Below are 25708 nucleotides of genomic sequence, written 5' to 3'. Positions count from 1 at the left end.
GACTCCCACTACGGCAAGTATCTTAAACAGCCTTGGACTCCTCTACTATAAAAAGACCCCAGGCACAAAGGTACACATCTTGAATCATTCACAATAGCCTATAGCTTTCCATTTCTATTATTCTCATGTTGCTTGGATCTCCTGTGTGCCGATTTCTGACTTGAGCGTCGGAGTGGTCCCATGGAGCCTACAATCTGGGGCCCCTAACACATGTTCTTTAGCACAGGACAACCACAGATTGGAGCTCTACCATCCATCAACCCTTTAACCAGATTTCGGAATCAAAATATTTCCATCTCTAATTCTTTTCAAATGTATGCTGCACTCAAGGGCGCCCCCCATTGGCTACAAGTCACCAAAGTGCATATAATATAATCTTTGACTTCTAGCCACAATAAATTCACAATAGTGACGTGTGGGGACACCCTTTCAAGTCGTTTTTGCAAGGGCACCCCTAGGTTTATCATTCCTCTTCTTTTTAATTATTTCTATTCATATTCTTCTCCTTTCCATACTTCTTCCTTGTCTTCTACCTCAGGCAATTATTTTTACTATCTTTACTAATAATATATAGCGTGGCAAGCTTTCGATAATAGGAGCGAGGTCACAATACTAAAGAAGGCAGCAGTGGCTCAACGTATATGGTTCAAATCAAGTGAAACCACTTTTCCCTACTTCCTTGTCTTCTACCTTTAGCAATTATTTTTACTTTTCTTTTTCTTCTTCATCCTCATCTTCTATTCTTCTTCATGTTCCTAGATTAGTTTTCTTCTTATTCTTCATAGTTGAAACGACTATCGACATGCAAAGAATAAGGTGTTGATGAAAACACATAGAAAATAGAAGGGGAAGAATAGGGCAAAGTGGTCCTTTGGACATTAAGGTGCCACTCTTGTGGCAATAGAGTTGAAACTAATCCATCCATAAATTCAGACACAAAATGCAATTAATTCATCTTTTGCCCTATGGTTATAAATAGGAATGGAAATTTCATTTCGAATATTAATTTATATGGTATTTGTATCTATATAAATTGGGAATTTGATATTGACACCAATCAATTAAGTCATTTTCAGTCATATCAATATAGAGACTAGAGATGACCCTTGATAACATTTTCAACATCAAACTCTACCCAAATTTAGTAAAGGGAAATGATATTAGCACAACCATATCAAGAAAATCTAACAGGCAAATCCGATCCGATCGTGCACAAATTAACAGAAAAGTATAATAAAAATAAGTCACAAGATGAACACCAAGATTTACATGGTTCGGCTAAGCCTACATCCACGGGCGAGAAAAAAGATATTCACTATGAGAAAACAATATACAAGGATTACAATGGATTAAACCCAAAACCCACAAACCAACAACCCTTGCCTTGCTTCTTTTAAACAAAACGGTATAGATAGTACAAAGAAACCAAGAGAAAACCCTCTCTCTCTCTCTCTCTCTCTCTCTCTCTCTCTCTCTCTCTCTCACACACACACACACACTCACTGTTAAACAAGAGGCAAAGCTTTTAAATAACCCTAAAAGCCTTATTTCCTATTTTTCCTCACACTGAAATTAGATGTCATGGGAAATAAGGCAACTTTCCTAGCAATCTCCACCTAAGCTTATTTCCCACCCACTTGAAGATTTTTTCGTTGATGTCGCCACCGGCCCGTTGTCGCTACAAATCACCACCGGCCTTTTGAAGTACTCGATACACGCCCTCGAATCATCTTGGTTCTGACTCCTCTCGATCTGATCAACACAACCAATGCACATGTGTAGCTACAAACCCGTTGACTCACCTATTCGATCGTACTGAGAAAATCCGCGGGCAAATCCGATCCGATCGTGCACAAACTAAGGAAAAAAGTAAAAATAATAAATCAACGCACAAGATGAACACTGAGATTTACGTGATTCGGCCAAGCCTACATTCACGGGTGAGAAACACAATCTTCACTATGAGAAAACAATATATAAGGATTTCAATGGATTAAACCCAAAACCCACAACCCGCAACCCTTTCTTCCCTTCTCTCATCAAGACTGTATACCGAGAGTAACCCGAGAGAAAAACCTACAAGAGATAACTCAAGAGAAAACCTTGAAAAGAAAACCCAAAAGAACTATCTCTCTCTCTCTTTCTCTCTCTCACCAAGAGGTAGACGACACACCTCACCCCCTCTCTTGCCGTCCACACTATGGCCGTATGAGAAGAAACCCTTTTATATATAGGCTTTCCAAAACCTAAACAACTGGCTTCCTATTTTGCAATGGTAAACAAGGCAACTTCCCCAAAGCAATAAACTAAGGCATTTTTGGTCCTTTAGAGACTAGAGATGACGCTTTGATATAATTTTCAACATAAACTCTGCCCAAATATAGTAAAGGGAAAGATATAAGCACAACCATGCTTTGTTATTTGTGCTAATGCATCTTATCTTTTACTGTTTAATGAGCGTTCAAACGATTATTACAGTTCCCAAAAAGCTCTTAGAAGCTAGGACGGTGCAATTATTAAAACATGGTAGTGCTGATATAATTTTCCTTTATTAAATTGGTTCAAGTTGGCAAAAGAGGCTAACCACCTTATTATAGGCATGGTTTTAAATTTAGACCGAAATTTCAGATTTCGGTGGGGAGTGAAACCGAAATTTTCCAAAATTTCATTTTTGGACATTTACCAAATTTCGAAATTTCGATTAAATGCCATTATTTATTTTTAAAAAAAGTCGGCCGAAATTTTGGAAATTCGGTCTGGAATTTCGAACCAAATTACCAAATTTCGGACCGAAGTTTCGGATTTCGCTGAAATTTTAAACCATGATTATAGGCACCTCAAAATGTAACATCAAGTTAATTTAGTAAATTGGTTGAAGTTGGTAAAAGAGGCTTGCCTTATTATAGGTACCTCAAATTGTAACATCAAGGCATCTAAAAGACTAAAACAATCTAATACGTCACTGTTTCCATAATGACACTAAAAATAAACACTTTTTCAGTGGACGTTGATAACTAGACGGAGTTGTAACAACCTTGACCAGATAACCACAAAAAATTGAAAAATGATGAAGACGTGTGATTATTAAAAAGAGGAAGAGGGGAAAATGAGAAATGTGTGGTGGAAGAAAAGATGATAGGAGAATAGAAAAATGATTGTAGAGGTGACCTTATGGCAGTGCATTTCTTTTTTCGTTTTGCACTTTAATTATGTTTAATTTAACTGCTCCCTCCACAGAGGTCAATTCTTTCATTGTAAACTACAACTCATGACCAGATGAGAGAAAAATGGAAGAGAGAGAGAGAGATTAAAACAATTTGCAATTTTCATGGTTCCATCTCATACAAAATGTTTTGGGGGAAGTGTATCATAGTTTTAAAACTCCCCACATCATCGTCCCTAATGGCCTTCAATACAATCTAATACTTATATTCATAGTGAAGGATATTTTAAGGGCAGTGATAAATCGACTCCCCATGTGCCTATCTCTCTCCTCTTTCTCTCTACCTAGAGGAGAGAGAAAGACACATGGGGAGTCGATTTATCACTCCCATATTTTAATCATTTAATATAATAGACATTGATTCATTTACATAGAAATATAACAATATCCGGGTCTCGTGACTTTTCAAAATTAAGATTATTATATTTTTGATTGGTGGATGATTTATACTTTTGTCAACTAATATAAAAAGGGAGGATATTATATATACGGGCTCACATTTTCTGGTCACTAGAAATAGGACGGGCCCACATTGTTTGGATGATTCAAACCATTCATCTGATGGCCCTTGACATAGTTAGGGTACACCCAAAATATCATCTCCATAGGATCATCCTAATCCTTCGATTTGTGGAGGTTAAAATGGACGGGTTTAACATCCTAACCCTTCGATTTGTGGAGTTTAAACCCGTCCATTTTAACCTCCACAAATCGAAGGGCTACGATGATCATATGGAGATGTTTTTTGGGCACACCCTATCCATGTCATGGCCCATCAGATGAATGGTTTACATCACCCAAACAATGTGGGCCCACTCTATTTCTGGTCCGATAGACCAGAATCACTTTTCCCTATATGTATGTATCTATCTATCTATGTCATTTGCTTTTTTCCAAGAATTTTTTTTATTGGAAAGACCTTTTCTTTAAACCTCATGTCTTGTTTTGATAGAATAGCATGGGTGCGGGGCCACCTTTTACACTTGCTCTGGTAGGCCCACTGTTTTACAATTCTTGCTATAATTGGTGAGGCCCACCATTCTTCACCTCATATTTTGATGTGGTGGGCCCACCATGACCACCCAAACCCATTCATAGGGTGGGGCCATATTCACCACAAGAGAGTACAAACATCAGCTCCCTGTTTTAAATGCATTCTGAATATTATAGTTTTTTAGAATACTTTTTATATCAAGAAATGATATTTCCACTCCATTTTGTTCATCTTTTCCTGAAAACAATGGCATTCCCACACTTTTTTTTCCCAAAAAATGAAGCCATTTTCAGGAAAAGACAAACAGAAGAGGGTGGAAATATATTTTTTTACTTTTTACTTTTATAGAAAGGTAATTTAAACAAGTTTTTGCATCTTTTCAAGAAAAAATTACTCCTAATTATAAATAGCAATAAATAATTGGCATGCCAGTTGCTATTATCATCATCAATAATATGGAGTTTAATAACAGGCAAATGATTCTTTAAAATCTATTACTATCATACCTATTTAATTTAATTTTTTTTTAGAGAGAGAGAGAGAGAGAGAGAGAGAGATAACGAAACTTTTATTAATGTGAAATCCAAAATACATCATGGGAACAAAGTGCCCCACCAATGGTTTTACAGTGAGATCCCAAAATATAGACCCAACAGACTCCATTTTATGAGAAATTGGTGATCAAGAAAGCACCTCCCAAATATGCTTATGCTGGCTTCTGTTTATGCTGACTTCCATCATAACAACCAACAAGTTTGCATAAATCCAGCAACTAATGACCAGTAAGCTGAGGATCCAAACAGTGGCATCCAGTACCTCTCGGTTCTGATCTTATTGCTGATTGATAAGCTCATTCGTATGTACGCCTATTTAATTTATTGTTAAAAACACTGTACTTTCTCAAACTCAATTCACTGAAAATATAATCTATGATTTTTTTTCTCACAATAAACAGCAATAATACTCATATCCATGTTAAATTTGAAATTGAATTTTCCTTCACATTTCATAAAGGATTCTGAATAACAAGGCTGCCAGGTTAAGCGCATTCACAGTAGTGATTCAATCAATCTCTTGTAATAGCTTAGTGAGAGCCTCAGAGTCGAAAGGTATGTAAAAACAGTCCTGGCCATCATCATTCCTTCTAGTCCTGACCAAGTCATGATCTTTGAATTCCGTCAAATGGGAATTCAGTGTGATTTCGCTGCTAACCAGAAACCGTGGACGGCACATGTTATACAAGTTAGTCAATGGCAGCCCTGGAAAAGAAGCACCCGAATAAATTCAAAGTATCACAGATCATCCACACTGAGAAAAAAGGATTAGAATCATGAATTGTGAATATAATACTTACCTTCTTCATCAGAATGAGCAAGTATATATTCAGCGAGGACTTTGAAGACACTTTGTGCATTTGGTGTCAAACTCTGCAGGACTATGGCAGCTGTTTTCGCGCTTTGGGCGGTGCCACTGTTGGCAAGGATCAATGGGAAGAAGACCCCTTCCACTTTGTAAGGAGCAAAGGTTGGGACATGGTACCAGGACCAGTTGAACTGTGTGTGAACCATCTTCTTGTCCCACACTAGCATCAAGCCAAAGTTATTATTATAGTTAAAAAACGTGAGGAATGTAAAGAAGATTCAAGCACATACAAGAAGCTAAAGAAAAAACTAATGAAAAAAAGATGGTCTAACAAGTAGAAAGTATAGCAGTATATATATAGTGGCCTCATCAAGAGTTAAAATCAACCCACACTATAGTATTAGAACCGGACTGTATGCCAGAACGATGTTTTGTGTCATGCCCAAAAATACTCCACTATGGTGGGCATTTAGTTTGTTGATGCAGGCCAAATCAACACCCTGAGTTAGTTTCACACATCATATGGAACCAAGCAAAAGACCACACTGGCCATTAGGAATAATGCCCTTGAGAGAATACCCACACCACATTTAAACTATGGCTTAATTAATTGACCATGCTTACCATTACTGTGGCCTATAAATGTAACCTTTTCACAACTAAATGAATGATAGCAAATAAATGCTAAGATGCAGCTAAAGTGACCAAGTATTTACCACTTTACACTCTTAGCTTGTTGTCCCCAATGTCAAGAGTGACGGGAAGGAATGTTTAAGGATGACCTCAACATTGGCAAACTTCACAAGGGAAATGAATCCCAAGGTCAAAGGGTCACCATAGTCAAGTTTGTACTTAGCTAAGTGATGCTTCCTACCAGAAAGACCATGATTAGAAAAGGAGCCAACAAGCATGCAGCAGGCAATCTTGGGCATAAGCATGCACGGCTCACACTATAAATGTACATCCGTGGGGATTCACCTCTTCACACCAGCGCATTCAAAGTTCAAACCAACATTTAGGGTAGCAGTAGAAAACTAGGGAGCCAAAGACTAATCCCTAACCCATCACCAAGTCCATTCATAGAATATGTGCCTCACGATCACTCAGTAACTAATAAAATGGCCCCAAGTCTCTAACCTCAAGTCATCAATTAATCAGGTCAATGCTAGTTTGCTGACAATAAGGGTAATCAACTCTCTAATTCTTATCCTCAGCACACAAACATTGCCCTAATGAATTGGTGACTTAAGGTAGAAGTGCTCACAGAGAAGATTTATCCTTCTCGGGAGTTATATAAGCAATCTGCCAGGTTCTCGCCATAAGCATGCCTCTAAGCGATCCTAGAGCACTATTCCAACAGCTCTCATTACAGAGTATTATTTTACCTATTCAGAAACTAGGAAAGAGAAGGTGTATCAAAGAGTCATGATATGTCATCCATGCATACCCTGTGGAGTAGCAATTAGTTTGAGTTGAAAGCAAAAGACAAAAAATATTTGATCAGCTCAGATGTCTGACCCTAACAAGCGTTTGTAAAACTAAACAGATAAAACAAATCCCATCATTGATAAATTCCTAGTTATTCAATATGGACAGCCAGAGCATCATCTCATATTAACAACAAAGTGCATGATGTCACAAAGGATATATATTTTCACTTCCAAAATCCATCCAGAAGAGGAGCATGCACTACAAAGGAAAAACCATGGGGACCTTTCTATTTTTTTTTTTTTGGCAAAAGGATAGGAACTTAGCATAGGTGTCAAGAAAATATATAGATTGTCATGACTCATGACACCTATGCTCGATTAATTCGCTTTAAGGGTTCTACAAAGAGGTATTTAAGGATGTCATTATTCCAAATCAATGGGAAAAAGTTCAAGTGCACCGAAGAAACAACTTGCTAAATTGATCAAACATCATATGCCCATGAAATATCTTGCGGGAAGGTCCAGACTCCGGATTATACTTACATAGGGGTGCATTAACATGGTCAATAGATGCAATGATACGAACTTGAGAACAACGTGCAATTTGGGCAAGATATTGTTGTGATTCACTATCTCGTAACCCAGGTCCGTCGATATTGTGAACGAGAACACAAATGAAGCAGTCATTCTCATGCGGATTTGATCCGTCTAAGAACGCAAGAAGATCTTCCATGGATTGTGAACTGAAAGGCTGATGAATTTTGGACATGTTAGCTGTAGAAGTCTGGGGTATGCTCTTTACTTGATCCCATAGAACTTCAGCTATTGTGATCATAGCCTACAAATGGAGCATTCAATTCACAACCAGGAAGCAAATGAAGTATGCTCAACCAATAAATAAGGCATTCCAGTGCACTATAACACTTTATGGCATTTGACGGCAATCATGTATACAAGCCAAAATCGAAATTTACATTTCGAAAAAAAACACTGCCAAGTTGGAGGGAGGACCATTCTACCTTCCACATATATGCACTAGATACAGATTAACCATTACAAGTAGATTTAGCAAAGTGATAAAAATTAATTCAAGGCAAATGCTAATTTGATGGGAAGAACGACAACTACATAGCAGTACGAATCAAAAGATACAGGCACTATAACCCGGAATTAAAATTATGGACTGCACAAATCCGGAATTAAAATGATGATCAGTACAAAACTTCGTACAATGCCCATGCTCGATTTAGCACAATACCAATATACTGTGATGGGAAATATTTCCATATGATTTACAATACTGTGGCGACCCCATGAAAATTTTCTAAAGGATTCATTAGCCTACATTGGGACAAAGGCTTAGTTGAGTTGAGTTGTATTTACAATACTGTGACTGGGTAGGTACTATGATGTAGAAAAGACAAGGAGGCATACTCCCGTGGCTCGGAGCTTCGTGAAATATTCAGATTATTAATTTGGCATGACTTGAACCTATCTTATCTTTACAAAAAAAATGAAGGCCTCCAGATGTAATTGGCCTGCATAGATTATATCCCGTGCTATCATACACTTTTGTGGTCCCTCCCTATCCTATTAGTCTCCTCATAGTCCTGACGGTGGGGAAAAGGATTTTATCTACATTTCTCTTTTAAATCTTTCCAAGAGCTAGAAAGGTCCCCTCCTCATCATGTTTTCTTTGGGATGTTCCTTTTTGTCTCTGCCATTAAAGTTTTCTATATACTAGTAAAAATGCGCGTGCGTTGCACGTGGTTCATCTACATAAAAATAATAATCATATGTTGTTGTTTTTTATATCAACATGGATCTGTGCTTATATCTTGAGTGCTGGTGCAAATGCCATCAATTATTATATTTTGTTTCGAAGATGATCATTGACTATTTATCTTAACTTATGACATGATAGTTATATTGAAGAGACTTGCAAAGGGTTTTCATTTGCTTTATGATCATATAACATATGTAGTATATATACTATTATATATCAGACTCCTCATGAAATTTATGTTTGCTGACAAGCATACTATTATATGTCAGATTTTATTAAATGTTATTTTATTGCAAATAAGTAGAGAAGTGAATAAAGGTAAAGGGGAATAGTGGGAAGCAAAATATCCTTTTGAAGTTATTTTATTGCATATAAGGATAGAAACCCTAAACCCTAAATCAAAGAGAATGACCAAAAATGTCTTAAAAAGGTTACAATAAAATGAGTAATGCTAAATTCAATGTTTTATACCATTCAATAAAGAAATTGATGGGATGCCAACATCCTTCCCAGAATGGGCAAGCAATCTATTTCATCAAAAAAAAAGTACACCTAAATTATTTGAGAGATGACACAAGAAAATGACTCTAATTCTTCAATAATAACTGATGATAAAAACAACTTCAATTTATACCATGCAATCAACAAATTGATAGGAAAATGATATACTGCACTCCCATACTATGGTGATGACTCTACTTTAGTTGTAAACTTATCTAAGTGAAGTAAGCCTGAAAGTTCTCAAACTCAACAATCAGATAAAACAGGGTCTTGTGCCAATTTTATTGATTTTCTAGTGAAGTTTTAGTACATAAATACTACTAATATGCCTCTTAACATTTACCCAATAATATAAAATTTTAAAAGTCAATTTAGAACCAACATAGCAAAAAATATGAAACCCATAACATGTAAAAGCGTTAAGTAGTTCATGTAATTAAATCCCTGTGTTGTTTAAGACTCTTTAACGTGTGCCTATAGCAAACATTCATTATTATATAAATCTCATTTTGGTCAGTAGAAGTCCATGTCTAGAATCATAGCAATGTGATATCTCTTTACACGGATCCACGTGGTGTAAGCCCATGTTGCGAAGTATTTTCCAATAAGCCGGTAGGGGTCCCCACCAAACCCAGATTACTTATAAAAAATGTAGCGAAGTTTTTTCCAAAAAGTATTTTACGGCCTACACCAAAGGATGATCCAAACCGTCCATTTGATCATTCCCATATGATGATCCCATCCCTACAATGTATAGAGGAATGACATATTTTGGAAACCTCTATAGATCACTAGGTTGGGATCATCCTATGGAGATGATTTTTGGCACACAACCTATGGTGTAAGTTCGTATAGTCAAATATATTTTAAAAGTATCGTAATAACGGACTATAAGGGCTTATTTTGATAATGATACCCTGTCATGCTTTCAATGGGACATGTGAAATGTCTACAGGGAATCGGAAGCAGAATCAACATAAGGCAGCAAGCATGTAAATCCTTCTATTGATAATGACACCCATTATTAAAGCAAAGGAGTGCGGATATCATTTCTTCAGCCTAATATCACCAATTAAATATTTGATGGACCAGATTTTCCTCACCAAATGACCAATATATTAGCCCGCTTAGATAATATATAGACGATTTAACTACACCCTTGTATTGATAATGACACCTACTTTTTTGAAACATAAGGGACTATCATTTCCACAAGATGATCCCAACCCTTCGATCTATAGAGGTTTCCAAAATATGCCCTTCATGTATAGATTGTAGGGACTTGATTTTTGGTACACACCCTATCTATGATGGGCCTTGCAAATGAATGGTTTGCATCACCACAAAAAATGTGGGAGCCATGTGTTTGACACTCAAGCTCATATAAGCTTAAATGAGCTGAGGCTCATGAACAAGAGTTTTTTTTAACTTTTTATACAGTGACCATCCATCAAGGTCATATAATTTCTCTAAAATGGGCTGGTAACAAGTTAAAGAAGTCGGTCTATATAAATAGGGAAATGTTATCCGCACTACTGTATTTTGATGAGGGCACTCCTCACTTTATGAAAAGTACGGTATGGCCCACACCATAGGATGATCCAAACCGTCGATTAGATGGGCCACGGCATAGGTTGTGCCCCAAAAATCATTTCCATAGAGAAGAAATTTGCTTGTATGTATATAAACATCCACAAATTGAAAGATTAGGATTTAGGTGAATGAAGCAATAAATAAGGCAATAAATAAGGGCGGTGATAAATTCACCCCTACTTTTCAAAATGGATTGTACAACCCACAACATAGGATGATCCAAAATCAGTTCCATAGGATGATCCTAGCCCTCCGGTCTACAGAAAAACTCCATCTAATCAAACCTCTATAGATTGGACGGCCAGGATCATCCTATGGAAATCATTTTTTGGGGCAGAACCTATTTACATTGTGACCCATCAAATGGACGGCTTGGATCATCCGACGAGGATCGCTATGGGCCCGCCCCGCCGCGATTCAATACCTTATATTATGTACATAACCTACATAAAAAAAAAGAATTTATATTTTTAAAATTCCAAATATGCCCTTTTGGCCTTTGTCTTTTAGTGTGCGGGGATGGGGAATTTTCCTTAAGGCGGGGACGGGGAATGCAACATCCGGCCCCGCCCCACCCCGTTGGCAGCCCTAGGTGGGGGTTAGATGGACGGATAACGAAAATGGATCTATGGTCTGTGAAACTACCAATCACTCCAAAAGCTTAAGTGCCATGGGATATGAATGGAATTTTTGGCAAAGAGTGGAATGAAGTGGTAAGGATTCAGGCTTTGACGTGTCTGGGTAGAAAAACATAGGTTTTGGAAGTATATGCAGAGGCATGGATGCGATGGGATAGGTGGAATAATATAGTCAACGTTTGGAGTTATCTTTGAGGAGCAAAATAGGGAATTGCTAGGGAATTTATTGCCCAAAATGAATGCCGAGAATACCCTTAAGGAAAATCAGAAATGTCAAAGCAAAAGGTATTGTGCTAGGATGTGGGACATGAATGGAAATAACGAAAAAGTGAGGATGACTTTAACCCCTGATTCACGCTTTATATATAGTATAGGGATTATTAAAGGTGTTGCTAAATCAATCGCATACTGAAGCAGAAGAGAATTTTTTGTTCAGAGCTAGCTTCACATTATACATGAAAGCCAAAGGAGGCATATCTTTATCCGGCTTGAAAGGGTCACAAACTTTCCTAAGAAATAAGCCAATAAACCAACAAGCTATAAGTAATAACTCAATGCTCCAAAGTGCTTTAGGAATGGTTTCTCACAGCACCTATCTGTGTTAGTGTCTGGAGCTGTCGTTTTCTTTTCCAGCTTTCACTTTACCAGATGTCTCTTGCTATTCAGCAGAAACCAAGCCTTTGTGAGCCTAATACTGGGCAGCCCTCTATATTCATCTTGTTAGGATAACACTTTCACCCTAATCTGTGGTGAAATTACTAGTCTTTGGGACAACAATCATTGGCCAAGTACTAACAGCTTGTCCCGAATACAAGAGAACTTAAACAACAAAGCCGAAGCCAAGATAACTAATCCCTTGAAAGGTTCTCTGTGGTGTGATGCCCTGGGTTTATACTTCTTTCTTCTTCATCTTCCCACGTTAAATATCTACCCTTCTTTCCTTTTTTTTGTTCGAATTTCAACAGCTCTCATTCATATGATTTTTCCAAATCGGATTGCTAGTTTTATCAAAGGGTTCTACCAAAAGCATCAATCTAAGCAATATGAACGGATCAGATTTGAGATCCATTGGTTAGATTGGATCAATCTACAGTCTACACCATCAAAATTTTAAGGACTTTTGATCTTGAGATCAAACAGTCGGATCAATTTAATCTTGATTGGGATCAACTAGGTTAAGCCTAATTGTGAATTTCGAGATACATTGGGAGGTTAAATTTGATCAATTTTTTGAAAGTGTGGGAAAACCTAATCTAACCTCTCGATCGATAACCTGTTTTTGTATGTTGGTAAATAGTTCTCTTGTATCATGGATCCATAAAAACCTGCGCACTATCGCATGATCTGGCGCAATATTGAGTATAGAGCTATGGTCTCAACCACAACTCAACTCACGTGAAAAAGCGATCTGCTGCAAGAACTAGATCTCAGATCTCTCACATACACCCTTTATTATGTGATAACTAAAGTGCAATAAAGATGTCACATAATCTCGTCTTCCAAGCTAAAACTAAGCACATTGACATGAATACCACTTTGTTCAAGACGTGGTGGAAAATAGAGTGGTGATTCCACTACATAGGCCAAATCATGATCAACATGCCTATGTATTCACCAAAGGGTACAGAACAGAAGGGCACCGCTATTTGATTAGCAAGTTGAGAATGTTCAAAGGAACATTTCACCTTGATGGAAGTGTCAGTAAACACAGGTATTCTTGTCATTTGTAACCTAGTGTTTATTTCATTGAACTAAGTTTTCGTTGTTATTAAATACATTTTTTTCCATCATGTGCCCTTGTCTTCTTCTCCATTTCTCTCCTCTTCATCATTCACATGCTGTCTCAATTTTTTTAACAGTGACACACAATGTACAAGGTTGTGAACTCAAGAATGTGTCATCTAGTAGACAACGTCATTGTCTTGTGCCTTAATGGATGCATATAAAGTATAAATTGCTATGACATTTTTTTATTGCACAGATGCAAACATAATACACTGTAAGAGAAAACTGAGATATTTTCTTGTAGTAAACATGCACTATACCATCGTTGATCTGATTGTTTTTTCAGGCTATATATTATTCATTCTGCATGTGGAGTAATTAAAATTGTTTCATGTGCATCCAATCAGGCCCCTAGTCATTTATATGCAACTAACACAATCAGTAATAAAAGAGAGGAGTTTAAGAAACATAGATCATTGCCTAGTTCAGTTCATAAATTAGAAATAGATAATACATGTTTTAAATTGATTGACTGAAGATAGCCGTTGATAACAACTACACCGTAATCAGTCAATGTTGTTGAAGCAAAATCTTCAAGTAAGGCCTTCTTAGAGCCAAATCCATGCATTAAAAGGCCAACACCACACCTGAAACAAATAAAAAATAATTCAACAAGGATGTTAATAAAAGTATAAAACATAAACAAATCTGAAGTCCAAGTCATTCTAGTTCAGTTGCATGATAACAATCCAAGTACATGCATGTGCATATAGACATATGCAGTCATTGGCTTATTGCCCATAATTAAATACTTCTCTTGCGTTGGGCAGTGAGTTGTGGTTATGGTTCAACTCAGGTAGAGTGTGGGCTTTGGTACATTTGGCAACTATGGCCAAAAACCGAGCCGACTCTGCCGAGTTCCAAGTTGACTCAATGAGTTTTAAGCATTACTCGTTTATGTAGAGAAGACTCCGTCTCTTGGGTGTCAAAAATAATGTTTAACCAATGTTGTACTAAACATTTAAAACAAATACTTAGGCATAAGTCTGCAAGACAGTAGGAGATATACTTAAGTCACATCCAATTCTATTTACAACCATGCAAGCTTTTTGACTCCAAAATGTTCTAAAAACCTTTTCTTTACCTTCACAATGCGGTCCAAAACCAAATGGAAAGTCAACTTTCTACCATAATTGAAGCCAAATGTGTATTTTCTGTGGAGAATGGACACCATCTTCCTCCGCATCAACACTACACAGACCATTGGACCATTAAAAAAAAGGATTCTTGGCATTCCAATTAAAGATCACCGTCTTGTGAACATTAAAGATTTTGAGATGATACATGCATGACTTCTCTATGACTCCTCCAAATGAACATCCAAATGATTGACATTATTGCAATTCGTCGATGCTAAAATAGGCAACTTCTTTCTGTAGAACATTGTGATTTGAAGGCACCCATTTTGTGCAATTTACAAACATTTTGGAAGAGAGAAGAGCTTTCACATGCCATTAAAAAAAATGAGGAGAGAGTTTTTGCATTGTCCAAGGTAACTTCGTACTTTCTTGCTGAAACAGTAGCATGGTTGGGCTTAGGGGAACCTAGAAGCGAATACAAACGTCATTTAATGATTTCCAAACTCCCAGATATCGGATGGCATCATTTAGGACAAGCTGACACAAACGATGAACACATAGATGATGTAAAAACATGTACATAAAAAGAAAATATCATCTATCAGAATATTTGTGATTTAGGAATCTTAACCCAAGTCACCATCCTCAATGTCAGCTAAAACAATGCATTGAAATATGTACATGGGGATGATGGGATCTTAATTTCGACAATGTGATTGTTATGTTAAAGACTGCTATGAAAGGAGATTTACGCCACATGGTTTTCCTTTTCAGTAGGCTTTCCCACAGAGAACAAAAAGATGGGCTACCTTTAGTGGTTAATAGCCAATGAAATAGGTATTGCCGGGTTTATTTGTGCAATATCTGTCAAATCTAGATGTAGAGTTTTGAGGGATGGCCTATACTGGACCTATCAGTCTTTGCAGTATTTAATTGATTTTATAATTTTAAGCCATAGAGATTTTAAAACAATAGGTTTCGTATTATTACCTCATAAGAAAAGGGTATTTTTCTAATTGGCAGGTAAAGAAGATCAGCTACAACATTAACTCCCCATTCCAATGGCTTTCCAACATTGGCAGCTGATAATGGCTTAGAAAGGAATTTCTTCTATTTGATATATAAAAAAAAGTACATTGCATGAGTGCATTAAGTTTGTTAACAAAGTACCAACAGGAATATACAATGCAAAAACCTGCCATAGTAGAACAAATTCTCATATCAGCATTGACTGCATAAAATCACTTCATTGAATTACTGTGGTTTCCATAATTTTCTTATGCAAGCTTGTATCATGCACGTAGCTAAGAGCAATGGATCTGCATTGTAATGTCTACAGATCTTATAAACCGGAAAAGGGAAGAAAAAAATGAAGAAGAGTAGATGGTCTAAGGTGATCATAATCAATCATGAACTTCAAAAATAATAAATATAGTAAATAAACTTCTAGAATGAAATAAATTATGAAAATTTGAATGTTATATTCTGTCTGAAACAATTACATTCAACAAATCAGTAACACCAGTAACTGCCTGGGCATTGGATATCAATTGAACAATCTCATTTAAGCATCTGCAAATACAAGTTCGCAGGAGTAAAAACAGACCTGAGCTCAAAAAGCCATTTAGGGTATAAGCTTTTGTAGCTGCTCAACAAAGATTTTATCTCTTTCTCATGTTTAGTGACAATCCCAGATGCTGCTTCTCTTAGGTCCTGGCACATAAAATCTTACACTTCAACTATTTATATCTTTAAAATAATGGAAATCAAGTAAGCAACTACAGCCACTACACGGAGATGAAATGTTAGACCATTTACCAAAATGGTTGAGAACACAGTGCCTGTTCTTACATGTTACCCAGACAATTAAAATGGCCAGCATACCGACGTATATCATTGGCCCCATCTGGCCCAAGAATAATCTTCCAAGAAGTGAAAGAAGAAAAGGAATGAAAGGAGGGTTTGCTTCACCGTAGTAGTGACCATATGGATGTCTTCAAAGAGACATAACAGACCTATCTGTGCCAAACTTTTAGGTTGCTTTGTTGTTCCTTTTAAGGTATTTTGATTTTGCATTAAAAATGCTATTAGGGAACATTACAGTTTTGTTTATTAATAGTTAAGGACAATTTTGCTGGATTTTGAGTAGAATTAAAGGGATTTCCAGAAGGTTTTTAATTAAGCAAGTTGGGTTTTGTTAGAATTAGAACTATAAACTAGGAGCCGAATTGGGAAAATTTTCCCTATACAGGCACGTTATGAATGACTTTTTTGAGGTGCTTTTGATTAACGGTGCGTTCTTTGCAAAGAAACTTGATTACTTGAATCTCTCCTTGCTGCATGAATAGGTACGACTCTGTTCTTATTTTCTTTCTGTTTTCTGCTTTATTTTCTCGAAATCTGAAACTGCGAGGTTTGGGCTACGTTAGTTTGGTATATGAGCTATCTTGATTCTCTAGGCACACATTGAATCTCAAAAAATTCGTTACTTTCAAATTCGATGGTAGTGCATGGATGTGATAGACCATTTGCAAGAGATCGCATAGACTATGATGTTTAAAGAGAGGCAAGAGTTTATGTATGAACTTGCAAGAATTATGTGGGAGTTGGAGCATGCGGGAATTCTATACCCGGAAGACGATGGCATGGGTCTGGAAGAAGCTGAGAGCCCCTTATACAACTGCGCTCCTCAGGATAAGTCCATAGAAGTAGGACATGTAACCTGGAATTTTTTGAGCTGAAAATCGTAGTAGAAAAGATCTACAGCATGTCAACCATGATATGAGGAATTTAGACATGTATAGTATGGATAAGGTGAATTTCAAGCAGTAGAACATGGGCATGATGTGTTAGGAAATAATCCTAACGGTGGATATGGCTGTTGCAAGATCGACGGTCAAGATCATTTGGTGTAAAAAGGTATAAACGTTTGAAAAAAAAGAAAAAAAAGACGTTTGGGGAGAGGGATCGGCGCGATGAGGAGTCGCATCTCTTCCCACAAACGCTTATAAAAGGAACTCTTGGGTCCTATTTGCTGACAACAAATTCGTTTCAATCTTTGAGAATCCACGCTTGAAGAAAAAGAAACCGGTCCCCATCACCGACGGTTGTGTAGCGAAGAGAAACTCAGAGAGAAAGAAAAACCCAATTCATGGCTTCCGGTATGTTTTTTATTCAATCCCTGTTGTTCTGTAATTTTCTCAATGTTGAATCGCCAAGATCTGTTGCCTCTTATATGTGGTATCAGAGCCACGGTTCTAGCGAGAAAACGGCGAGAAAATCTGATTGAAAATTTTATTTTTTTGGGAATTTTTGACATCGCCGGAAAACGGTTGCTCCGCCGGTGATTTTCCGGCATGGATGTGACGTTCGTCGAGTCCAGCGCCGCAAACGGCGCCTAAAATGGTTGAGAAATGAATTCCCTGTGCTAAATCGAAATTTATTACAAAAAAGGATTTTCGGATGAAAATTTTCAGATTTTGTCTTGTGTGGATTGGAGAAGACGATGAATAGATAATTATATTCACACTCCTTCTGTTTGATAGTGACACTCCTCCTTCTTTATGATTAATTAATAAGGGCATATTTGGAATTGAACTATGAGTTTGACTTTGTATGTGACATAACGTCATAGCACTGTTGTTTTTTTATTATAAAACAAAATTTGATTTTGCATGTGACATATGCATGTCGTGGCTTCTATGAGGCCCACCCGACCACCCATGGGACCAACTTGGCTGACCCGAACCGGCCGGCCCGAACTGGTCGAGTCACCTATTTTGGGCCGGTTCGGCCTAATTTTTGGGGAGTCTCTCCCAAGTAGGACCGGTTCTTGGGGTTTTTGACCCTCCTGAACCTATTTATGACATCGGTTTTGGGTGTAGAAACTTGGTTTTCAAAGTTACAGTATAATTTTCAGAACTTTGGATTTTTTATTTTTTTTTTAAGTTTGGTTTTGAGTCAAATATTTGGTGATTCTATATAACCATCTATGGGACCAAAATTTTGACTTGAAAACACATTGTTTTTGTCAAATATACCTAAAACCTTTGTCTTTTGGTTATTGAACTGGTTGTGTATATCTTTCAAAAATCCTTATGCATTGATTTTGATATATTATGAAACTTGAGTCCGTCTGGAAACGGAATCGCTTAGGATTAGTGGTTTAAATAAAGAACAGTGTTGCATATAGTGACACATTATGAACTACAAAACCACTTAAAGTTGCGTCTATTTGTCCAAGAGCAACACTCGGCCCAACGGATGACTGTTGCTTTCTACAAACATGCGATGTGAGAGGACTAGGCCTAGATAACTTAGTTTGGGGTTGCGCTTCTGCCCAACGGTGATGTGTACCTTAAGTATAGAGTTATTTGGCCCTAGTTAGTCTCATGGATGAGAGCTAAATGTGTGTCGTGGCACGGCCCAACGGACGACCCATGATGATACGCCGGTGTCTCCCTAGAATCACATTTATGTGTTTCTGTGATTCTAGGCAATCCAACTAACTTCCCTAAAGATAAATTGACTTAAAAATGGAACCACTTGTGTATCGTGGCATGGCCCAACGGACATCCCACGATGATACACCGGATGTTCCATCAAGAACACACTTATGTATTTTGTGTTTCTGTTTACTTTAGTCATTTATTTTAAAGTTGGATTACATTAAATCGTGGATTTTACTGAATAAACTCCTTTTGTGGATTTAAATGGTGTCTTAGATAGTGAGCAAAATTGTAACTGTCTGTCTTTTTCGTCTACAGCATTGAACCCTAGTTCTATCTCTAGTTATTTGTCCGGGATCGAGGTTTTGAGTGGGACTAATTTCGGAAAATGGAAGGATCATATTCACATAGTCTTAGGGTGTTTGGACCTAGATTATGCACTTAGGAATGACAAACCTGAAGTGCCTTCTAATGAAAGTACTGCTGCGGATTTGGCTACCTATGAAAAATGGGAACGGTCAAACCGCATGAGCCTTATGATTATGAAAAGCACGATCTCTACCTCTATCCGAGGAGGCATTCCCGACTCGGAGGAAAATGAGGAATTTACTGCTAGCGAGTACCTACAGGCAGTAGAGGACCAGTTTAAGGGATCGTCTAAGGCTCTTGCCAGTACTCTTCTGATGAAGATGATCACTATGAAGTACAATGGTAGTAGTGGTGTGAGAGAGCACATTATGCGAATGAATGACATGGCCTCCCAGCTAAAGAAAATGAACATGGAGATCTCTGAGGGTTTCCTTGTTCATTTCATGATGACATCTCTTCCTGCGCAGTTTACTCCATTTAAAATTAATTACAATACGCAGAAAGAGAAGTGGGAAATTAGTGAACTCATAGCCATGTGTGTTCAAGAAGAAGAGAGGTTGAAGACCGAGCAACCTGAAAGTGCTCATTACACCACAGAGGGAACGTCGAAGGGTCACTTCAAGAAGAAAACCAAAGGAAAGGGCTTTGGGAAAGGCAAGAAGAAGGTAGCAGGTGGTTCAGCTCAGCAGGGCTTGACCGGTGGGATGAAAAGTCGCATTAGGTGCCATTTCTGTAAGAAACTTGGTCACATAAAGAAAGAGTGCTCCAAGTATGAAGAGTGGCTGCATAAGAAAGGTAATAATTCAGTTTTTGTTTGTCATGAATCTTTCCTTGTAGATGCTCCTAGAAATACCTGGTGGATAGATACAGGTTCTACTATTCACATCTCGAATTCCTTGCAGGGATTTCAAGAGAGATGGAGACTCAGGAAAGGGGAGCGAACCATTAAGATGGGAAATGGAGTAGAAGCAGACGTCAAGGCTATTGGCACTTTTCGTCTTGTATTAGATAGTGGCTTCATTATGTATTTGGAAGACACATTTTATGTACCTACCATGAGCAGAAACCTTATATCTGTATCCAGACTTGATTCCTCTGGATTTGAATTTAAGTTTGGGAATAAAGGTTTTACATTACTCTATAATTCCAATGTTGTTGGTTCTGGTCCTCTTGTGGGCAATCTATATATGATTAATTTAGATAGCTCGTTTGCACATTCTCTGTTATCCATGCATGTGAATGAGGAAATCAGTTACCATGGCAATAAATGGGGTCAAGTTGATGAAAACTCTTCCAGTTTATGGCATAAGCGATTAGGCCACATTTCCATTAAACGTATGGAAAGACTGGTGAAGGATGGAGTTCTTCCTCCTCTTGACTTTTCTGATTTCGGGATTTGTAGGCAGTGTCTTAAGGGTAAACAAACCAAAACTAGTAAGAAGGGCGCCACTAGGAGTACCGGCCTGTTAGAAGTTATTCACACTGATATATGTGGGCCATTTCCTACTCCTGCCCTAAGTGGCGAGAGATATTTCATTACCTTTATCGATGACTTTTCTCGTTTTAGCTACGTCTATCTCATCAAAGAAAAGTCGGAAGCACTGGATACCTTTAAGATCTATAAGGCTGAGATTGAGTTACAACTTGACCGGAAGATTAAGGTTGTGAGGTCCGATAGAGGTGGGGAGTACTATGGCAGATATTCCGATATGGGCCGCAGTCCAGGTGCGTTCGCACTTTACCTACAGGAGAACAGTATTGTCGCTCAGTACACGATGCCAAGTACACCTGAGCAAAATGGTGTTGCTGAGAGACGAAACCGTACTCTTATGGATATGGTGAGGAGCATGATTTGCAATTCACCATTGCCTGAGTCCTTGTGGGGAGAAGCATTGAAAACAGCCGTTCATATTCTAAACCGTGTACCGAGTAAAGCTGTGGCTAAGACCCCTTATGAGTTATGGGCCGGTAAAAAGCCTAAGCTAGGATATTTGCATGTTTGGGGCTGTATGGCTGAAGCCAAAATATATAACCCACAGTTGAGAAAGTTAGACGCTAGGACCATCTCTTGTTACTTCATAGGTTACCCTGAACGGTCTAAGGGTTAGAGGTTCTATAGTTCTACTCATAGCACCCGGATTGTAGAGACTAGATACGCTGTATTCTTAGAGGATGGTGATCTCAGTGGGAGTTCTGTGCCTAGGTCACTTACTTTTGAGGAGAACCGGGTATTTGTTTCAATACCGGTAATCCAAGAAAGAGTAGTGCTGATTCCTCCACCTGAGGATATTGATGCACCAGATGGCACATTGAAAGTTTCGCCCCACATTCCTGATGCTCCAACGACGATTGTCGCTGAGCAACCTGTGCGTAGATCACAAAGAGAGAGGAGGTCAGCCATCTCAGATGACTATATTGTCTATTTAAACGAGTGTGACTACGACGGTGAAATGGATAATGATCCACTTTCATTTGGTCAGGCCATAAATAGCGACCGATCAGCTCAGTGGCTTGAAGCCATGAATGATGAGTTGCTCTCGATGGAAAAGAACTGTGTCTGGGAACTCACTGAGTTACCTAAAGGGGTCAAGCCTGTAGGCTGTAAATGGGTCTTCAAGACCAAAAGAGACTCTATGGGCAATATTGAAAGATATAAGGCCCCTCGCTAAGGGGTTCACTCATAAAGAGGGAATAGACTTCAAAGAGACTTTCTCTCCAGTATCAAGGAAAGACTCTTTGAGGATAGTCATGGCTTTGGTGACACATTATAACTTAGAGTTACACCAGATAGATGTGAAGACTGCTTTTTTAAATGGTGACCTTCATGAGGATGTCTATATGATTCAGCCTGAAGGTTTTAAGGCTGAGAGCTGAGAGCTAAGAGCACCTAATCTGTAGGCTTAAAAAGTCAATTTACGAACTTAAGCAGGCTTCTAGGCAGTGGTATCTGAAATTTCATGAGGTAGTGTCTAGTTTTGGGTTCAAAGAAAATGCTGTAGATCAATGCATATATCTTAAGGTTAGTGGGAGTCGATTCATCATCCTAGTGTTATATGTTGATGATATACTACTTGCCAGTAATAACCTGGGCATGCTGAAAGAAACAAAACAATTTCTCTCAAGGAATTTTGATATGAAAGATCTTGGTGAAGCTTCCTATGTCATAGGAAAAGAGATTCATCGAGATAGGACTCGAGGATTGCTGAGATTATCTCAGAAGACCTATATAGAGAAAGTCCTTAAGAGATTCAGCATGGATAAATGCTCCCCTAGTCCTGCTCCTATAGTTAAGGGCGATATATTCAGTCAGTTACAATGTCCCAGGAACGCACTGGAACGGGATGAGATGAGACATATTCCTTATGCTTCCGCTGTTGGTAGTCTCATATATGCTCAGGTCTGTACCCGTCCAGATATTTCATTTGCAGTTGGCATGCTTGGTAGATACCAAAGTGACCCAGGTCTGGATCACTGGAAGGCAACCAAAAAGGTTATGCGTTACCTGCGAGAGACTTCAGATTACATGCTCACATTTAGGAGATCGGATAGCCTTGAGGTGATTGGCTATTCTGATTCCGACTTCGCTAGTTGTCGGGACACCCATCGGTCCACTTCTGGCTATATTTTTATGCTTTCAGGATGACCTATTTCTTGGAGAAACGTCAAGCAGAGAATGACGGCTTCATCCACTATGGAGGCAGAGTTTATTTCATGTTCGGAGGATTCGGCTCACGCCTTATGGCTGCGAAATTTTCTTTCAGGGCTTAATTTGATTGATTCTATTGAGAGGCCGCTGAAACTTCTCTGTGATAATTCCACTGCGGTTTTCTTTTCCAAGAACAACAAATCTGGAGACGGCTCGAAGCATATAGATCTAAAGTATCTTGTTCTGAGGGAAAGAGTTCAGAATCAGCATGTATCTGTAGAATACATAAGCACCGCACTTATATTGGCGGATCCCTTGACTAAAGGCTTGTCACCAAAGCTCTTCAGAGAGCATGTAGCGCGCATGGGATTGGTTGACACTTTTGATAGCCTATGATAGTGGGAGTCTACATTTGGTATTGAGATACACTGTTGTGATCACATTATATTTTAAGATTCTGATATATATTATGATTATTTTCTACCGCTCTATTTCGTGCACATTTTGTAAATGGATTGTTAATAAGAGGTAGAATGTGTCTGTATGACTGTTTTGGACCATGTTTACATCTTATGCATGTATGCTTTTACATTCATGTTAGTGAGAATTACTAATAATATAATCATGGGGTAGGCTATTGGGTAAAGTTGGTGACCCAATGGTTACATGGTTTGTTGTTGGTAGTTTTTGCTAAATGAAATGTTGTGTTTATTATCTAACTAATTTAAAGTAATGATCTTTATGTTTGGCTCAAAGATCTTGCTAGCCAAATGGGAGAATGTTAGGAAATAATCCTAACGGTGGATATTGCTATTGCAAGATCGACGGTCAAGATCATTTGGTGTGAAAAGGTATAAACGTTTGAAAAAAAAAAAGACGTTTGGGGAGAGGGATCGGCGCGATGAGGAGTCGCATCTCTTCCCACAAACGCTTATAAAAGGAACTCTTGGGTCCTATTTGCTGACAACAAATTCGTTTCAATCTTTGAGAATCCACGCTTGAAGAAAAAGAAACCGGTCCCCATCACCGACGGTTGTGTAGCGAAGAGAAACTCAGAGAGAAAGAAAAACCCAATTCATGGCTTCCGGTATGTTTTTTATTCAATCCCTGTTGTTCTGTAATTTTCTCAATGTTGAATCGCCAAGATCTGTTGCCTCTTACATGATGTTCATTTTTTTCTTCTCTTGAAACCCTATGAAAGAACCTGTCATGTACAGTGCCTCTATGATAACTCAAAATTCATTTGATTGCATGCAGATGCACTTCTCGAGGATCATGTATGATATTAGAATCTGCACATTCGTAACATGAAACATACATTACCCTGTAAATAACAGATAAATCTCGCAATTTGCATATACTTTTTCTAATGGACTATTTGGTACTACTAATATATCTTAGTTGTAGAATTTTCTAGGTTCAACAGGGGAACATGAGAGGGGAGCTGGTTGGTCCAACGTAAGAGATTTAACAAATGGACACAAAAGCGTCTCGTTGGAAAGGTAAATTGCTATACATAAGGAAGACCATACATAAGGAAGACCAAGTCATTTAAAAAGCAATTTGCCCTAACAAGCGCAGACACAAACTGGTTCGATAATGGCAATCCAAATAGGAATCAAAATCAAACAACAGACCTAGACCGAATATGTTCTACGGATACACTAAAAAATGAGAGTATTGCTCAAATGAAACTAGGTTTTGTATTACTAGACATTAATAACAATTAGCTGGACAAAGCTACCAGACCTGTTCATCAACAATATTGAAGTCGGATAGTTTCCGGGCCGATTTCTTTCCGGATCCACCCAATTCCTTTGCCAGAAAATAATTCCTGGATAGTCCGAACTCATCTTCGTCTCCGTCTCCTTCTCCTTCATTCGCATCCATGGCTTCAAGAAGAGAGAGAGATGGAAACCCTAATCAGAGGAACATAAAAGAGCAATTAGAGAGATAGAGAACCCTAATCAGAGGAACATAAAAGAGCAATTAGATAGATAGAAAACCCTAATCAGCTTTGCAGAGGCGCAAAAGAAGGAGAGTGTCAGTAGATTTGAAGGAAGATATATATGCCTTTACGACATTTTCCCGCGTTTTTTCAATGGCTTCCGCTAAAATGCGCAGCGGTGTTCTCCTTGATAACCTACTCCAGAAAAGTATGATTCTGCTATATCTTGAGGCTACTGATAGTGGCACTACCATGTTTTAATAATTGCACGAACTCAGATTGTCTTTTTATTTGGCTTTGGGGAGCTTTTTTGGGAATTGCATTTAACCTTGTTAGTTGCTTAAATAATAAAAGACAAGAAGATTAGTGCAATTATCAAAACCTGTTATTGCCAATAATATTAGGGCTGCAACAAGGTCGGGTTTTTCAAAACCTTAGTCCAACCCAGGATCCCATTATCTCGGCCTTGACCCCACCTTGACCTTGAGTCAGGGTCGAAAAAACCTCAACCCATGGCCCGTCCTACAGGGCTCAGTGCTGGCCCTGGCCCGCCCTGATTGGGCAGGGCCGGCCCGGCTTGGCCCTAATTGACCCTAATGCAAATACTTGTTAAGAGTGCCAAAAATAAAGCAACCACTTATCATATAGAACAAAATGATCAATAAATAGAGAAAGGGAACAAAATAAGACAATACGAATTCAACAACATGACGAGCAACAAAGACAATTTAATAATAGTAATCTGAAGAAACACCAATCCAAGATAATAGAAAACATTAGCAGAAGAAACATGCATAAATGGTTCAATTCTATAATAAAGAACTTAGGGTCGGGCCGGGTCAAGGTACTCGAGGCATTAACCGAGAACCCGACCTGACCTGAGTCAAGGTCTAAAAAAATGAACCC

At 38.2% G+C, this 25708-nt stretch overlaps 1 protein-coding gene across 4 annotated transcripts; it reads right to left on the bottom strand.

The window, feature by feature from the left end:
* Positions 1–4764: 4764 nt before the first annotated feature.
* On the bottom strand, positions 4765–25022 carry ORC2 (origin recognition complex second largest subunit 2). Of its 4 annotated transcripts, none has more exons than XM_077357783.1 (7): positions 24928–25022; positions 24604–24773; positions 15998–16104; positions 13767–13899; positions 7553–7847; positions 5572–5799; positions 4765–5476 (listed from the first exon to the last, which is right to left on the bottom strand). In XM_077357783.1, the coding sequence occupies exons 2-7, from the start codon at positions 24742–24744 to the stop codon at positions 5280–5282; spliced, it is 1101 nt and encodes a 366-aa protein (XP_077213898.1). In that variant the 5' UTR covers positions 24745–24773; positions 24928–25022; the 3' UTR covers positions 4765–5279. The 4 variants fall into 4 exon arrangements, with proteins under 4 accessions (XP_077213898.1, XP_077213896.1, XP_077213899.1 ...); XM_077357781.1 differs by having other exon boundaries at positions 24861–25009; XM_077357784.1 differs by having other exon boundaries at positions 24604–24746; positions 24861–25005.
* Between the last annotated feature and the right edge of the window lie 686 nt (positions 25023–25708).

The sequence above is a fragment of the Tasmannia lanceolata genome, unplaced genomic scaffold, assembly GCF_043159265.1.
Source record: "Tasmannia lanceolata isolate RefF3 unplaced genomic scaffold, GAP_Taslan_0.1 ptg000016l, whole genome shotgun sequence".
Taxonomy (NCBI): Eukaryota; Viridiplantae; Streptophyta; class Magnoliopsida; order Canellales; family Winteraceae; genus Tasmannia; species Tasmannia lanceolata.
The sequence above is the reverse complement of the archived record's forward strand: the minus strand, read 5'-3'. Positions and strand labels throughout refer to the sequence as shown.